This window comes from Hippocampus zosterae, chromosome 7, assembly GCF_025434085.1.
Source record: "Hippocampus zosterae strain Florida chromosome 7, ASM2543408v3, whole genome shotgun sequence".
NCBI classification, from domain to species: domain Eukaryota; kingdom Metazoa; phylum Chordata; class Actinopteri; order Syngnathiformes; family Syngnathidae; genus Hippocampus; species Hippocampus zosterae.
Genome location: NC_067457.1, coordinates 18,534,395 through 18,552,841, shown reverse-complemented (window position 1 = coordinate 18,552,841; position 18,447 = coordinate 18,534,395). Strand labels below are relative to the sequence as shown.

The 18,447-nt window shown below is 47.3% G+C and overlaps 2 protein-coding genes across 3 annotated transcripts; one reads left to right on the top strand and one right to left on the bottom strand.

Moving 5' to 3' along the window:
• Positions 1-141: 141 nt before the first annotated feature.
• On the bottom strand, positions 142-13,533 carry LOC127603750 (zinc finger protein 516-like). Of its 2 annotated transcripts, XR_007963123.1 has the most exons (6): positions 12,861-13,533; positions 4,317-5,677; positions 2,535-3,620; positions 2,391-2,455; positions 1,747-1,853; positions 142-1,418 (listed from the first exon to the last, which is right to left on the bottom strand). XR_007963123.1 is itself a non-coding variant. In XM_052070340.1 (5 exons), exons 2-5 carry the CDS (start codon positions 5,506-5,508, stop codon positions 1,797-1,799), a joined length of 2,400 nt encoding a protein of 799 aa, XP_051926300.1. In that variant the 5' UTR covers positions 5,509-5,677; positions 12,861-13,533; the 3' UTR covers positions 142-1,796. The 2 variants fall into 2 exon arrangements, 1 of the variants encoding a protein (XP_051926300.1); XM_052070340.1 differs by having other exon boundaries at positions 142-1,853.
• Positions 13,534-15,663: 2,130 nt separating this feature from the next.
• LOC127603776 (relaxin-3 receptor 1-like) lies at positions 15,664-18,215 on the top strand. The gene has a single exon (XM_052070384.1). It carries the CDS (start codon positions 16,651-16,653, stop codon positions 17,854-17,856), a length of 1,206 nt encoding a protein of 401 aa, XP_051926344.1. The 5' UTR covers positions 15,664-16,650; the 3' UTR covers positions 17,857-18,215.
• Positions 18,216-18,447: the final 232 nt, after the last annotated feature.

Here is an 18,447-nt window from a genome sequence, read left to right as displayed (position 1 = left end):
ATCAGTCAACAATAATTCGCTTCCTCATTTTTTGGTGACAAACACTCAAGCAAGACTAACAAGTGTGCTGGTGCGCTTGCTCAGAGGTGTTCCGGCGTTATGGTCAGTCCCACGTCATGTCTTGAGAGGCACAGAAACGACTTAGAGAAGCTTTGTTTATTTCTCATCTTTCTTTGAACAATTTCAACTACAAATATGAAGTACTTAGAGCACAGGTGTCAAACTCTGGTCCCTGACGGCCGCTTTGCTGGATGATTTCCCACGTCTCCCTGTTGCATCGCACTTGATTCTCGGTTTTGCTGTTCGTTGCTTTCTACTGTCTTTGTTACCGATTTGCTGCTTTATCTTTGTATTTGTTAGTTGTTCCATGCACAGCGCTTTGTATGCAGCGATGGCTGTTTGAAAGTTCTCTATAAATATAGTTGAGTCGATTCCAATGATCAGGATCATTGTTGATGATCTGATCGTTTGAATCAAGTGGATTGCAGCAGGAAACGATGGAAAACTTGCAGGAAAGCTTTGAACAAACAATGAAGACTATCTCGAACATATTATTTAGCAAAAGAAAAAAACACTGTCAGAACCCGTCACTCTCACGTCCCATAAACTTGATGGCTTTTTTGTTTTGGTCCAAATACATTTTGTCTATGGGACAAATGAATACAAAACTACAAGTAGAAACACACTAAATAAGTCTGCAAACACAAGACATCAGCTGAGGAGCGACCCGAAAATACAAAGACGTCTTTGGAGCGGAACATTTCCCACAAATCAAAGCTTTCAAGCTGGTGGAAATTCAGTTTGAAGAATTAGAATTCAATCGTTTTTCTTCTGTGTCCCATGAACAAAATTCCAGTTTTCTTTTGCACCGACAATTCACACAAAAGCGATACTGACTTTTTTTTTTCCCCAGTGGACCGTGAGCAACATGTCAGTTGTGGGCCGCGGCTCCGTTCATGTGCTTTGAATCAACCCAACAAACATGGCGGCGCCGCCCTACAAGTAAATCAAGCACAAAATATTTTGACGCACCTTCACAGCGGTCACTCTTAGCACAGCAATGGAGGAAGACGAGTCATCAGTGTCGCGGGCCGGCCATCTTGCCATTGGCCGTCGACTGAAAACGACTTCACGGTTGCTCAGGTCGTTACTTGACATCGTTTTCAGTCGACAGCAAGCGGCAAAGACGGCCGGCCCGCGAGATGGATCAAAGCGAACGGCTTAACTCATCTGAATTGCAATGCCGTGTTCAGACGAGTGGGGGTGCATTGAAAACCATCCATTTTGTCCTCACAAAAGTCCTCTGAAATGTGGCAGGAAACCGGAGTACGTGGAGACGACACACGCAGGCACGCTGGAGTTGGACGTGAACCCTGCGCCGATGCACCGACACGCCAACCGGTGGACCGCGAAGCCGCCTGTGTAAACAAGAAAGGATTGCAATTTTGGACTTAAAACTCGCTAAGCATCCATCTGAGACGACGACTTCAAACGGCTTCAACGGTGCCGCCCCCGGTCAACTGGTTAGCGCGTTGGCCTCTCGGTGCAGAGGTGCGGGGTTCAATCCAGGCTTTGGCCTGCCTGGGTGGACTTTGTGCTTTCTCCGACATTTTTCAGGTGGATGCCCAAATCAAGTCACTGCAAGTGTCGACTCTCCTCTTATTTCATTTTGAAGTGAGCGCGTACACACGCATGCGTGTTACTCTCTCACACACGCGCGCAGAAAATGAAAGCTGATGACTCCACCTTTTTTTTTTTTTTTTTTGTCGGTGGTGGTGGGTTGTCTTGGCCGGTCTTCACGTTCCTTTATGAAGAGACCCCGAGGTGGAGGTGGAAGTGGAGCGGCTGGTCACCTGTGGGAAAACGGAAGAAGAAGTTCAACTTCACGACACTCGTGAAAAACGGATGACATGGAGAACGACACACATCGATTCCGATTTGATTCTGATGCGAGAATGAATGGAAATGCCGTGATTACAGACTGCCCACCCCTCAGAATAATGTCTACATTCTTGGACAGTATATCATATAAACATAGTCACAACATGAAATAAGTTGTTGTTTTTTCACACCGCTGAGAATGTAAACATAGTTTTTGCCAAAATAAACCTTTTGCTGAAGGCCTGCCCGCCCCCAAATTCAACAAGAGGTCAGCAGCTTCGAGACTTTTTTTTTTTTTTAAGAACTAAGGCAGTACGTACACTGTTGTCCATATGAGCAAGAATCGGGTAAATTTTGTGTTGAACAAAAAATGAGCCCTGCGTGTAAGTCAACTTTCGCTTCTTCCGGGGACACGCGGTGAGAGCCGTGAACAATGAAGCGCTCTCCTCTTATTTACACAACACATATTCCCCTCCCCCCCGCCCACCCCAAAAAAAAGCCAAACTTACTTGCTTGGAGGCTTCAGAGGAGGGATGGAGTTCATTTGCAAAATGTCCGTTGAGCCGTAACATTGCTGCAAAGACACAAAGGTTGTCGAAACGTCACGAACACTCGACGGCGTTGCCGAAGTTTGCGTGGAGGGCGGCGCTCACCCTGCGGGTCCAGCCTCGGGTCGACAAACCCCCAATGCTGGTAAAGAGCTGCCAGCTCGTGAGGACTGTAGCTCTTCAGCAGGCTCACCGCGTCAAAGTCCGGCGGCGCGTCCGCGGCGGCGGCGGCGGCGGCGCCGTCGCTCTTGGGCTGAGTGTAAAGGAGGGGTTCCAAGTAGGCCCGGTGGCCCCACGTGCTCATGGCGGCCCAAAAGTCCGCCCCTTTGGGACTCAGAGCGGGGGCCCTCTGGGAGAGCCGTCGATCCGAGTTGGTCGACGGCGCGCCGTGACTCAACATGAAGCCCAGGCCTTCTTTTGGGAAGTTTCCCTCCGTTGCCGCCACCGTTCTGCCGGACGCGCCGGCATTGCCGCCGGCGCTCTCCGCCGCCTGCTTCCGTTCGGACTTCACCCTCACGCACGGATCTGCGGTTTTGGCGTCCTTCGCCGGAGGCTTGGACTTGGCGCCCGATTGGCTCTTAGCGACGGCCCGCTTGGCGCCGCCGCCGGCTGGCGGTTGCGTGCGGCGGCTTCTGGGCGCCGGCAACGTCGGGCAGTCTTTCCCTTCGAGGAACGGCGGAGGCCCCGTGCGCCTCCACCGGGATGTCTTTGGAGCCCGGACGCCGCCGTTCGCGCACGGCGCCCACTTGGGGGCCGCCGAGCTGCCGTTGCCCACCCTGTGCGAGACCCGCTGATGGATCCACAGCACCTCCGGGTAGAACGTAGCGTGGGAGCAATACGGACATCGATGCCTCGGCGGAGCTTCTTTTAGAACAGAGTCCCGTCCTTTCTTGTCCGCCGTCTGTGCCGACAAGTTGAGAAGACTGCCCGAATGGCCGCCCGTCTTGGTTTCCCCGTCGTCCGCCGTCTCCGTTTTGACGTTCAACTCGGCAGGCAGGCCGGGGTAAGGGTTCCAATAGGGCTGACAAAGCAGCGCGCTCCTTTTCCTGAGGTAGTCCACGTACCTGGAGGCCTGGGAACTACTTTGTTTGCGCCGTTTCCCGTCCTGATGCTGCGCCTGCACGTGAGACCTGAGCAGCGAGGCGTCCGCAGTGTGGAAGTCACAATGCTCGCACAACAAAGGCTTCTCGTCTGAAAGGCAGAAAATAGGAAAAGCGTTGGAGAAGCAGATGCAATGAAAACTATTTCAAAGTAGCCACATGTTCCAAAGAGAACTGCTCCAATTCCATCGCAGGTCCGCGAGAGGACCGGTGAAACCCTGCGATGAAATGTGCATCGAGCAAGGAAGGAACTTTTTGGGGCATTTGTGTATTTTTCATTCATGTGCGTGATTGGGCAATTTTTTTTCACCTTTTTTTTTCTATTATTCCGAGTCAAATTTTTCATATTCTTTTTCCTTGTATTTTTCCATTTTTTTGTTTCCATTTCCACAAATTAGTTATAAATAATTATAATATATTATTATAAATATATATAATTTATTTATATAATTATAAATATATAAATAATATATTTATTTTTCATCACATTTTGGGTTTTTTTTTTGGGTCAGAGTCAGATTCATTTGGATCCATTTGTGCATTTTTCTGCTAATTTTCTTGTCAAAAATATTTTCAGGGTAGAAGAAAATTGTAATTTTGTCAAGGTTTTTTATTTTTATCTTCTGTGTCTGTATATTTTGTAATGATCACATTTATAGTTCTCATATTTTCCAACTAATACGTTTGTGTTTTTGTCAAACACTTTATTTGGTGTTTTTTGTATCACTTTTTTTCCCCCCAAATATGCTTTTTGTTCTCCTATTTTGTCAAAAGTGTTGATTGTTACCTTCCTGCTCTTGATTGCGGTCGAGGCGTTTGTCCTTTTCGGCTCTGTGTTGCAACGCCTCGTAAAAGGCTTGCCCGAGTCCATTCAGCAGGATGCGGTCTTTCTGGCAGCTCTTCTTGTCCTTCTCCGCTTGCTCCAGGCCCGTCTCGCCCTTCTTCTTTTTGGCGCCGGAAGCGGGCACGTCGCTGGGCTTCCTCTTCTTCTCCGGCTTGGCGGGGACGGATTCGCCCTTCGCCGCGTGATACGCCGCCTCCTCCTCGGCGCCGGCGAGTCCTTCCTCCCAGCCCGGGAAACTCTCGGCACTTTCCGCCAGTCGCCCCCTTGTGGCTAATTGCCAAGCCTGAAAGCTGCACACGGGATCCAACTCCGGGATTCTCCGGCCCAGATTCCTGTCCGCCCGGGCGTCCTTCGGTGTCACGCGAGTGAGGCTGAGGCTTTCCAGGAAGCGGTTCTTGATCACTTGTGAGGCCTCGCGGTCTCGCGCTGCGTCGCGGCAGTGTTTGTGTAAACTTTGGTGCGCGCGCAAGGCCTTGCGGTCCACGAAGAAGTGGCCGCAGTAACCGCAGAGCTCGTAGAGGCACTCGTCGTTGGCCAGCGCGGCGGGGTCCTGCGCCACGCCGTTGATGGTGGCGGGCGGCTCGTCGTCGCTCTTGCCCCCCCGCAGCTGCGCTCTGACCCGGTGGATGCGCATGTGGCTCTGCAGGAACCACGCCTGGCGGAAGCGGCGGCCGCAGATGCGACAGCCGTGGTCCTGCGCGCTGCGGTGCCGCTTCATGTGCGACTTGAGTAACGGCACCTGGGGGAAGTGTTGGCCACAAACGCTGCAGGAAAAGGCGCGGGCGTCCGACGCTTCGGTCTCGGAGTCTTTTTCTTTTTTCTTGTCGGCTTTCTTCTTCCCCATCTCGGGAGCGTCCGATATCTCCGCGTTGGCCTGACGGTCGCCGAGGCCGAACAGGCCCAGCTTGTGGCTGCGGATGTGTGCCTTGAGGGTTCCCTTCTGTGCGGTCCTGTGCTCGCAGTAGGGGCATTTGTAGGGCTTCTCGCGGGTGTGTCGCCGCATGTGCTGCGACAAGGAGCTGAGGAGCGGGAAGCTGCGGCCGCACACGCCGCACGCGTGGCCAGAAGCGGCGGCGTCCTCCGTCTCAGAGTCTTTCGACGGCGCTTCTTCCTGCCGCCTCGCTTTGGCCTCCATCGATCGCTGTTCCTCGGGTGTTGCGGGGGGGGGGGGGGGTTGACTTTTGCCAATGAGGTTGCTTTCAGAGAGGTGTTAGGTCGTTGGAGAAGGCGGCCAAAAATCCGGAAAGCATCTCTGCTTTGGAGTTATCCACTCATTCTTCTCCAATGTGCGGGCTCAACTCAACCTGAAAGAGAACACTGTCAAGTTAGCCGTTTTCAACATTTAAACATTTGAACAAGAAATACAAACTATTACATGCAGGATGGTTGACAGTTGAATTTGTCCATACAAAATTAAAAAAAATGAGCTGAACATTTTATCATCAATTGGAAGAGCAATGTATTTTTCATTTATTGGTCTATTTAAAAAAAAATTATATTATTCTGAGTCAAATTTTCATATTTTTTGTTTGATATTTTAGTACAAATATCTTTATTTCCCCAAGTAAGTTTTTCACATATTTATTTTCTTTATCACATTTTTTTCAGGGTCAGATTCGTGCAAGCATTTGGATCTATTTGTGCATTTTTCTGCTAATTTTGTTGTCAAAAATATTTTGAGGGTAGAAGAAATTTCTAATTATGTCAAAGTTTTTTTTTTAATCTTCTGTGTCTAATATTGTATATTTTGTAATAATCACAGTTATAGTTCTCATATTTTCTAGCTAACAGTCTTTATTTTGTAGGGAAAAAGTGGTTTTGTATCACTTTTTTTTCTTCAAATATGTCTTTTGTTTTTTTCTTCAAATATGTCTTTTGTTCTCCTGTTTTGTTAAAAGTGTTGATTGTATAGTAAAATGCAGTTTGCACATGACGAAGGCTCCTGCAATTCGGGGGGTAAAAAAATGCTTACCGGTAATTTAGGACAGTCCGTCAAAAATGTGTGTAGGTTTTTTTTTTCCCCATCGATATTGACTAGGGAGGATGTCCAGAATAAATGTTAAAAATCTGTACATGCAATTCATCCACAATAACGTCCATAGTAATCAAGCAAATTAGTTTGAATTAATTCACAGGCTGATAAATTGATTCACAAGCCTTTTTAAGAAGCAGACGGTTCTTTTGTTGTTGTTTCAACTCCGTTTCATATCATAAATGAGGGGAAAATAAGCGCAAGCTCGACGCTGACAATCCATTGAGGACAAGTTGCAATTACAGAGACCTCGAGCGGTAACCTTTGTCCCTCGGCAGCGGAGAGGCGGCTGTCTGCATCTATTAGAGCGAGCGGCCTCTGTCCAAATTGAGTGTGTGAGGCCAAGCATGAAGAGACATATTCATTCCTGGCCCGATGAGGATGGGCCCTCGGGGTCAGCACACACTAATTCACGATCAATAATCCATTATGTCCTAACTTTGGTGAGCGCAGAAACGCAAGACTTACGCCGGGGCAGAGCGCCGCCGACATGACGGTCTTGTTTGGCGGTGGCGCGTTAAGCACGGCTGTTTAATGAATGGTTGCTGTGTAGTCTTTTCAAACTTGTGGGGGAAAAGGAGCTTTAAGTAGCTCGCAGACACGTGCTTGTGTGCACAATGGTGCCTGTTCTGAACAGAGCTTGCCGGACATGTGACTGGGTCAGACACACGGCGACAGTTTTTTTTTTGGGGGGGGGGGGGTGTGAAAGAACGTACACTCCGCAGTCCGATCGCCATCCGGGCAGCAAAAAGTAAAAACCTGCTATTGTGTCTGCAGTACTAGAACTGTCACATCACTTCACGTCTGGGCCCCCGCTGTCTCGGTCGGGGGGTCGAGGGGGGGGGGGGCATTGTTTGAGCAAGAGAGGCGGCGGCCCGCGCGTCGCCGCACGAACAACAGACAACTTGGACCGGGCTTCGTACGGACGAGTGCGACGGAGGTGATTTTTCTAGAAGGGCGACAGAAGCTTGCCTGTCCATTTATCCGCGTGGCATCTGTCCTGGGGAGGGGGCTCGAGATGGAGTGCCGTCACGAGGTGGCAGGTGTTTGCAGACGCCGTCAGATTAGCCTACGGGTAATGTAGCACGCCGTCCTCTGACGCGGGGGGGGGGGGGGGGGGGGGGGGGGTGGGGGGGGGGGGTAGTCAGGGTGGATGCGCATGGGAAACTGGAGGGTGTCAATTAGGGGGGTTATGGTTAAAGCACAATGGGGATGAAGTCAACAGATGGGAATAAGCAGGCCATCAGTCTGGGTGGCAGGGGGGGCACTACGTCAAGCAACCTACAAAGTGGAAATCTCCCAAAAATGTCTCATCAGGCATTTGTTCACCTCTTGCACTCCTAGTGCCTTTGAAGAGGTGCGCAAAGTAATGTTGCTCCCGGGGAGGGGGTGGGGTGGGGGGGGGGGGTTGCGCATATCTTTTAGAATGCTTCCCACCCCTTTTCTCTCCCCTTTTCTTTGGCAGATGAATAGGCATGGCCAGTCAGCTGTCCTCACATTGATTCATCCTGACGTCGCACAACTAGCTCAGCACAAACTCCCCATGGTGAGACTGCCGTGTGCTCTTCGTGTGTGTGAGCATGTTCCTGCATGAAAATAGCTCCCGCCGGGGTGCGTGTTGCACCAAAACTGGGGGTGTCATTTCCTGCCAAGGACTACAAATAGCATCCTGACTGAATATGATGTTTGTTTGGTTTTTTTGCAAGGCATCCAAAATGGCTCCCGTGGCTATTTTTACTGTTAAATTGTAACCAAGTACGACGGCATCGGTATTTTCTTCACAATCTATCGAGTGTTTTCGAGGTGAGGTCATCCAAATATTCCCAAAAAGCAGTCGCAGCGGGCCCTGTGCCAAAGCTAGCGCTGACTGGAGAGCGAGCACGTGACTGTCCTTATGTTTGTGTCCAGAGCCTCGCTCGCTGGCTCACTAAGCCGCACCTCCTCATCGACTGTTTTCCGACCAATAATCCTGTCTGTTTTCATCAAACGGCATCAAACAAATCAACGGCAATGTTTTTTTTGTTTTTTTTGCTGTTGTTGGGTAAACACAAAGCCTGCTCATCTTCAAATAATACCGCACATTTACAATCCTCAACAAAAATGTCAATCCTAAACAGCGAGTATATCTTTTAGCTTCAGGCTACTGGGTCGGATTGATTCCGTGTTCACCCTCTCATTCAACTTCATTGTCCATAATACAAGGCCGGCAAATTAAAAATACAGACAAGAGGTCATGAACATTTCCACAGAGACAAAAGAAACCATCGATTCAATTTGAAAACGTGGGATACTGCTAAAATGCACAAATACATCAGTTCCAATCAACAGCTAACGAGAACGGAGGAGAGAAGACTGAAGAGTGCCAAAAACTGACGGAGACGGCGCACAAAAACTAGTGACGACGAGTAGAGAGTAGCGGAGACCGCGGTGGCCGAGAGGAGCAAACAGGAGAGGTGTTATGTCATTCAACAGAGTCAAGACTAGCAAAGGAAGAGAGGAGGGAAGATGGGCAAAGACAAGCAAAATACAGACGACTTGGAGAATTTGAAATTTTTTGGGAAAACTACCATCTCACATTTAACTCATTCACTCCCAAAGACGTTTTTAAACGTCTTTTCAGACTTGGTCCAGAATTGGATGCCACTGAATGAGTTAAAGATGCAAGTTAGAGCATTTTTAAAGACTGAATTTTTCCGGGTCCCTATTTACAAGACTATAATTGGATGCTTAGGCACCCCCCCCCCCCAAACTCCCTCGCCCCATCACGCTCATGTTTCCGCCGATGCTTTTCCTTCGTCCATGCTGCTCTCATGATTGTTTGAAAAAATTCCTGCTTTCTCATTGGCTATCGTTGCATTCGGCGCCACGTTCGCAAAGTCTGCGGTTCGTCTGCTGAGCCCAAATCATTTTCTCAGCAAATCGGGGAAGAAGACGGTTGTGATGTTTTTCCCCGCGGGGGCTTTAATCGCCGAGTGGGTGGGGGAGGGCGCAACATTCATGTTGTCACTTAACGCTTTTGTGACATCTCAGACTTGGGGCCTTTGATGAAGGCGATCAGAAAGGGGAGTTACGCGGCGGCATCGGCCATTTCCTTGGACATCGGACAGAAAGCACCGTCGGTATTTATCTCATTTTCCCGCCGTGCGTCGAGGAAACCATTCGTATACGCTTTGGCAGGCCTACCAATCAAGCGAGTTCCTCGAGCGACTTAGCAACAATGAAGCCCGTGTTGGGCAAACAGCCTCATCTACCAAAGAGATTAGACGGCCGCCGGCACCGCAGTCTAACTTGGTGCACAAATGGCCCCGCCCCCTTTGCCCGGCCGCCTTGTCAAGCCAGTGTGCAGTTACACCACATACGCAGGGATTATGACTCTTCGCCGCACTAGGCCAGCCGCTCCGCGAGTGGTCCTTTTATCGTGAAATCAAAGGCGAACACTGCCAAACACCTTCATTAGTTCCCCTGAAATAGTCTTTGGAGCATCGTCCGTGTTCGTGGCTAACTTTTCCCGTTTGTGGGCACCCGATCTCGATTTAGCATGGATTGGCTGGTGTGGGAGACACTGGTGTATAATCTGCGGGCATTAACTTGCACTCTAAAAAAAGCACTCTCAACAGGGATTAGATTATCGCGGCAAGGTCAGCCTCGACTCGCAGCAAGCGTTTCTCTCGTTGGTTTCAAACCGCTGGACGGATGTACGTTTTGGGCATTGGGTCTAATGCTGATCGGCCGCCGAAAGATTTCAAACGTTTCGGGCTAAAAACTCAAAAGTCGGAAAGAAGTCGCTGAAGTCAGCGCGCGCTCCCGTCATCTCGACAGCTTCATGGAAGGTGGAAGGTCTCGGCTGTTTCAGATCATCTGATCTTTTGCGAGTCTCAGCCTTACGACAATATCAAAGAGGTCTTTCGGTCTTTGCTCCGACGTGACGTAACCAACAACCGAGATATGAGCTCTAACAAAACACTGGCCAAAATGTGGCTGAGCATTTAACATCAACATCAAACCTGAGGTACACGTTCTAATCCTAGCATAGCTTTGCGATGCAAAGTGCACCCTGAACAACGGCTAACACGGCAAGCAAGATGCCAACATGTGTAAAAATGTCCTTTTTGCAAGTTGCGATCAAGTTGACGATCGCGGCGAGGTAAGGCAATACGCGCTCAGCCATTTTGCCCTGCGGCAAAGCGGGAGAATGACAGCTGGCAGCAGGGGTGTGGATTAGGTTTCGCCGTCGGGGATACTGCATCTTTTACACCGCCCCGCTCGCTCGGGAGTAGAATGGTGCTATAGTAACCCGATTCCCTTGCGCGCTCACGCAATCTCGTCTCAGCCCTCGACGGGGTTAAACAGAAGAAAGGGCGGAACGCAAAACGCCTTACTCGTCGCCGCCACCTTCCATCTGGATATCCTGCACACCATCTCGAAACAAACGCATGGCCACAGAGTGAGAATAAAGTCAGTGTGGCCTTTCGCTTATTTCAACAGTCACTTTAAAAAACACCTGGATGGATGGATGAATATACTTTATCAATCTGGTGAGAGAATGAAGTCAACATAAAAGCAGTTAACAAATGCGTCAGTCACTGTAGACGTGCTAAGGATGGCCTTGTCCCGTCTCATCTTTCTGTCTGCTCAGTCTGTACCCATCCCCCAACCCCTGTCCAGCCCCCTGACCCAATCTCTATGATTAAATCATTTTTCTTTAGCCCAAATTTGCCCCCCAACCCTCTCCCACCATCCCAAGCCTCTCCGCTCTCTCTCTCTCTCTCTCTCTCTCGTCTGGTAGATGGCGCGCACCCTCCTCTATTGATCGTCATGCTGAGGAGATTACCCTAATAGCTGGGATTACCTCCCCACATGTTGGGTTGGCCACATACGGCAGGGTGGGGCGGGGAGAGGAGCACAGCGGATGGAAAAAAGGAGGAGGCAAGTGGAATTTGGAGCTTGTTTCGCAGAAGGGATAAAAAAGAAAAAGATTGGGATGCCGAAATGAAGGTTATAGACACATCTGTAATTAGTTTACTGCGTCAATGGATGGGCATTGAAGACTCAACTGATACGCCAATTTGTATTCCATTGCAAACCAAAACGGCAGCGCGAAACAATTAAAAAGTGTGGCAATTGACACATTCAAGATGATTCAACGTAATACAGAGATGGCGTCTTTTGTGACGATTAGCATTCCAACAGACTTGGTAGTCAATTGACTTGGCCGGCCATTTTATTTTGTGCGAAACTTACACATTCAAACAAAGTCAAAGACAAGGGAGATTGAAAAATTTTGCATCCACTGTCTTAAGAAATTAATCAACGATCCCACAAGGGAATACTTAGACTATTCCGAATCCCCAAACGGATTGGAGATGTGTATCTAGCAGTCATAAATTTGGGTCTTTCTGTCATTTTAAATGACTTTTTTTTTATTAGACTCCGTTTGTTCGAGACACGATTAACCAAAAATGATGATTAATCAAAAATCCCATTTACAACGATAGAATGATTTTAAAAATGATCGACAGACATCGCGGGACTGCATTTTGCCTCCATTGCTTTAAGACCAATCGACAATTAATTCCAAAATTCTGGGAGGGATTACTGGACACGACCGCTGCACCTGTTGTGAATCTTTTTTGTCACCATGTGCTATGATGTAATGTACCTTTATTATGTCAATACGCAACTAGATCACCACATACTGTTTGTTGTACTTGCTTTTATTTGGCTTTGTTTTCCTGTGCTATCTGTAGTCAGGTCGAATCGGCGTTGCAAATGAGAGCCTGTTCTGAATTGCCTTACCTGGTTAAATAAAGGCATTCACATCAACAACCCCACAATGATCAAAGCTTTATGCCCATTCCTAGTCCCCAAAATGTCTGAACACATCTACAATTGAGCCAAACAAACTGATGACTTGACCACAGTTGTTAAACTATATTTTCTATGTAACATCCGTCGTATTTATTTGTTTCTGTATTTGGTGTTTTATTCATTTTTATCATTTTGGATGCTCCCCAGGCCCAATAGTGCTACGTTTCGATGGCCCTTCTGTCCTGTTCGCTAATCCCCATTTAAAACTGTGGAAACTACTAGCACGACGCATCATTGCTGGGCTTCCCCCAAAGCAAGAAGCATTTCAGCACATTTGACTTTCAAGAGGGGCTTTCATGAAGATGTCTAAAAGAGATGCAAGAGCGATAGAAGAGGGGGCGGGGGGAGGTGTTGAAACAAGAAATGCCCGTTAATCCGCCGCTGATCCGCCACAATGGTAGCCTTGTTTGCGCCAACTTTGTTGTTAAAAATGAACATGGACGGGACGAGGCGAACGCGAGAAAACAGTGGAAGTCAGGAGGAGAGGGTGAGGAGGGGGATAGCCGGCGGAGCTAGTTGTCCCGGGACAAGAAAAAAAAGTGACAAGTAGCGAACTCCGAATTAGAGTCGTACTCAAGTATTCTTACCTCGCTCGGAGGGCAGAAGGCGGAGGAATCCCATCACTACTCGGTTCACAATGGCGACATACTTGCTGCTCTCGCAACTTAGTCGCCGCAGCCGTCGAAATCCCGGCCCGGGTGGGTGCACCTGTCCCCGCCACGTTCCCTCGAAGCCAGCGGTGGCGGTGCGGGTGGCGGGTGCCGTCTCGTTCCTGGAGGCGAGTGACGCGAGAGATAACGTTAATAACGTTAATAACAGGAGCGGTTGAGCATCTCCGCCTGGTGGCCGCGTTCGTATGTGGGTGAGTGCGTGGATGCGCGCCAAGCACCCAGCAAGGTGAAGGGAGGCGATCGAACTCGCGCCTTACTTTATATTCAAGTTGTTTTAGACGAAGCTCAACAAAGGAGAAACAGTGCAAATTAATGGATGACTTTTTTTTAAAGAGACAGTGCACCTCCCATTCTAGATATATTGTAATGCCCTTTAATACGGAAAGAAGGATGCACGCAGTCGCTGATGTAATCTGTCGTTTTTTAATAACAAAAAGAGCAATAACACACACATTCAAAGGAGTAGCCGTTAGCCACAACTCAGCTCATGCACTCCACACGCAGACTAACTACCGGAGCCAATATTCCTCCAACCTGGCTCTCCCCTCTCTATGACGTCTCACAAATACAAAAAACAGATATTACTATACACCATATATACAGTATATGTATGTGTGTGTGTGTAACGGAGTGATATATTGCGTTTATTAAATTACGGCGGAAGTGACGCAACAGCGCACAGTGTGGCACCAGCTTCCCGCCGTAGCTCAGTCAGAGCTACCAGGGAAGTCACATGGTAAGTCGCATTTCATTGACTGTCCGGACTCATTTCTAGTTTGATGAAAATATTTTACTTTGTTTTTCCCTTTTTTTTACTGTGCTGTGTATTTAATTAGTTCCCTAATTTGTTCTGATTACACATTGCTTTTTGTCTCGTTATTTAAGTTTTGTCAAATGAAAGTTTTTATCCATTGAGATATACAGGGTTCGTACGGGTCCTTAAAGTTCATAAAATTCAATTAACAAAAGAAGTTGTAAAATTATGTTTTTAATTGTCCATAATTTTCAGGGCAATCTACATAAATGACTGCTGTCCGGCTGCTGAATAAAACTAACAATAATAATAATAATAATAATAATAATAATAATTAAATGATGTGGAAAAACTGTTGTAAATAGCACTGCGATTTATCCATTTTGTATTTATATTGCACTTAATTGAATGGTGTTTGTTTTTTTATTCGTTCTACCCACATTCTTGCTGCTGGAGGCTGTAAATTTCCCCAGTGTGGGACAAATAAAGGATATCTTGATCTTAAAATCCATAAAAATTAACCTGCGGTGTTCATTTCATTTGTGTATGTAACATTCCCCACCCTTCCAATTCATAGTTTTGTCGGGAAATGCAGGACCTGGTACCCGTTCTGCTTTTCCCGCCGTCTCCAATTAGGTCCGGCGATGATCACGTGATCATTTCGGGTCATTCCGGGAAACGACAAGATTGACGCCATCCTGGGGCAATGAATGGATGGTTTGGTTGCCAGCTCGGCAAATAATTACCGTTTTTTCTGGAAAAATCTATTCATTGAATTTATCGATCTCAACAAGTGATGGACAAATATATGACAAGGTGATTAGAAAATGGCACCTGGATGACAAATTTAACTCTACGAGATGATCATTAAATCCAGCAGGTGGCGCCATGATGAAAATAAATTCATTTACAAACGCAATTATCTGAATAGAGGTTTACATGACAGAAGGTTAAAATAAAAAAATTTAAAAGCAATGCAATAATTTGAACCAATAGGTGACAATATTACAATTTTACTTTATTTTCATGTTAATTTTTGTAATAAACTTGTATCAATCAAACAACACACACATTGTCATGATGGCATGTTGTTGTTGTTTAGAAGTGACTACATCCATTTTAGAATTAGCCTGTAATGTACATGACATGGGAAAAGTGAGCCCATGTGAATCAACGTTTTGGGGACTGAACTGTAGCAGCTGACAGGCGGTTTGCAGGGTGCACTTTATGGAAAGGGATTTGTTGTTTTGTTTTGTTTTTTTGACAAGGTGCCATTGATCAATGTGGCCAACACCAGCGTCTTCTTCCGCCCGTTGCCACCTAATTTCATTTGGTCATTCGTCGCTGATGTTGTTTCCACTATCAAGGACTGGTAACGATGACTCATTGCAACCACCCCTGCTAACCCTGGTGTATAAATAGAGAATAACAGATTGCCCTGTACTAAGATAGAGATTTCATTTTATGTTTGAAACCCTAAAATTATAATACAATTAAAGTGCAATATTTACAGAGCAAATATGAAGCCCATAGTTTGGAAAAAAACCTAATGGAAGTGATCCGTTATATATTAATCCAAATACAAGAAATGATCGCAGTCCCAACATTGAGTGCATCCTTGAGTGAATTTTAAAAGTTTGGGGACAGGGATGCTTGAAACATATTAATAATCATACTCATAATCTTACTATGTTCCATTTTTTCCCAACATGTTTGATATTAAATCTAGAAAAACCTTTACTATAAACAACCAGATGTGTGAATAAAGTCAAATGCAGGAAATGAAGTTAGAACATTCACTTTCAGCCTATTTTACCTTAAATACATACCATTCTATAACAATTATTTTATACAAATAAAGTCAAATAATTATAAAAATGAATGACCATTCATTCATGTTGAGCCAATTTTGCTTAAAATACTACAAAAAGATTGATTTAGACTTTAAATCTGCTATTCCTCAATTACACTAAAAAAAGGGGGGAGGGGGTTCCAAAATTGCCTGCATCATAGTCATAGGTGCATCACAGTGAATTAGAATAGAGGGAATAAAAGTGTGCCATAGACTGTAAATTTCCCCAGTGTTGGACAAATAAAGGATATCTTTATATTGATTGAAAAATACTTTTCAGAAGGCAAATTCCAAGTGAATGCCTAGGTTTAAAACAAACCCCCCAAAAATGGGTTTGTTATTCTCAACAACATTTCATGAGATGCACCTGATTCGACAATTGCTACTCCATCATCGTGAGTGCAGTGGTCGTACCAGGTCATTTCCAGTGAGGAAGAGGATGGGGTGGAGTGTCAACGCTGCGATAATCGCATTGTTGTGTTACACCGCCTCAGAGATAAATTCCACGTTGTGTGCTGCAGCAGAATACTTTTGTGTGTGTGTGGGGTAGGGGGCGGGGGGGGGGGGGATACACACAATCTGGATCATTTGGTAAGTTTTTTTTTCTTTCAATAGATTGGTCATAATTACTGGTGAAGCCCTGTGCAACGTGCAAGTTTTGCCTTGTGCGGTCTTGTGGCTTCCTGGTGTTAAGGGACTTTGGTGAAGTGAAGGGAGACACTTCATTTAGTCATTATTTTACCACAATCTTGTGGCCTCTGTACGCGATTATAAATGATACGGGCAGCATGGATTTTCGCTATCCACGGCAGGGCTTTGAAATGCTATAAACATGACAACAATGTGAGCATTTCGAGATGTCCCGTAGTTGTCAATTAACTCATCTGATGAGAGAAATTGTCTTCTTTGGAGATTAAATCCGATTAGCAAACTCTGCTTCTGACACTTGGGTGTAATTTGTTTATCTGACAAGGCTAATCTACTTATTTGCTCATGAAAGCGCAGTGCTTATTACGCAATAATGATTTCCTCTTTCCTTCCACGCAGCGACTGACGACCGTCATCCTGCAGGAGGCCGCCCAGCATCTGTTATCCGGAACATGTCCAACAGCGAGCACAAGAGAATGGAGTTTTTCCGAAACTTCCTGAATGGCTGCGGCGCGGACATGTCGTGCAACTCTTCGCACTTTCTAATGCATAACGACACGGGAGGGCTTGAGCTGGCTGGAGACGGGGTGCCGTGGTTGTGGATCCTAACCTCGGTGGTCTACTTCGCGGTGGCCACGGGCGGCGTGGTGGGCAACCTGCTCGTGTTATTCCTGCTCTACACCACGCGCACCATCACCACGGGCACCATCAACTTTTTTGTCTTCAACCTGGCTGTGGCGGACCTCCTGTTCTCCCTGGCGCTGCCCTTCTGGGCAATGGACATCGCGCTGGACTACAGCTGGCCCTTTGGCGTGGTTATGTGCAAAGCCGTGTCGCTGCTCACAGGCCTCAACGTGTTCGCCAGCTGCTTCTTCCTCACCGCCATGAGCTTGACACGCTACTGCTACGTGGTCACCGCACTCAAGCCCAGGGCTTCCCTTTGCGGCCAAGACCGCACCTCCCCGGCGGTGACAGTCCTCATCTGGGCGGCGGCCCTGGTGGCGGCGATGCCCCGGGCAGTGTTCGCAGACACGCGTCACGTGGGAAGCGGCGACGACATGGCGTGCCTTCTCCGGTTCCCGGACGGCACCGCCTGGTTGGGGATAAACCAGCTCCTGCGTGTGGTTTTGGGGTTCCTTCTGCCGTACGCCACCATCATCCTGTCGTACCTGCTCCTGCTACGCTTTCTCTGTCGCCACAAGCTGAAGGGCGGCAACTCCCAACGGAAGGCTGACATCACCAAGTCGGTGGCGGTAGTGGTGGTGTCCTTCTGCGGCTGCTGGTTTCCATACAACGTCCTCACGATGTGGAGCGCCTTGATCCAACTGGACATAGTCGACATCAGCCCCTCCTTCTACGGGGCGCAGACCTACTTCTTCCCCCTGGCTAACTGTCTGGCCTTCGCCAGTAGCTGCTTCAACCCGGTCATCTACTGCCTGGTCCGCAAGGAGTATCGAGCGGCCCTGCGCAACATCTTCTTCAAGTTGAAACTGGCCGTCATGTCCAAGATGCCTTACGCCGTCAACACTGACGAGGGCTCGGAACAAGCGGGCCAGGTGGCCATCCCCCTGAGCAACATGCCGAGCCAGACAAGCCAGTTGGACTCGAGGCGATCCGCACACTTGTCGACACTCCCAACGGTGGTCTCAACTTTGTAGAGACAGTTAGCGCGTTGGCATGGGAGTTTCTTGGTTTGAAGACACAAAATGGGGGAAATGTCGTAAACCGGGGTTTCGAAATCATACGAAAATATATCATGACATACATAGAGTAATGGAGCGTGTGTGTGTGTGTGTATATATATATATGAAATCACTTCTCAATTGCAATTTTATGTTCACACCTGCAATGATCTGGAAAAGGACGAACCAAATGCTGTTTGGCAGTGACGAACTAACACAACAAATTCAGACAGATTCTGCAGCGAGACACGACGCATTTTAAACTCCCAAATACCACATGGTGGTGCTGTTGTTTGTTCCTTTTCCGTTGCACTTCTAATCCCGCTGTACTGATATTGAGCTCAATGGATATGAATAAACATCAATCATAAAAATGAAATAAAGCAAAAGTACTCACCCCTTGGCAACAGCTGACAATTTACTAACTGTACAGGAGTTTACAGTTGGTGGCTGTGAAGTTTAAAGAGAAGTAGGAAACTTCTGTACAACGAAAGCAAAAGAAAATGACTCCACAGAGACACAAATTCATAACTTCACAGGATATGTTTTAAGTCACACTTTAACATT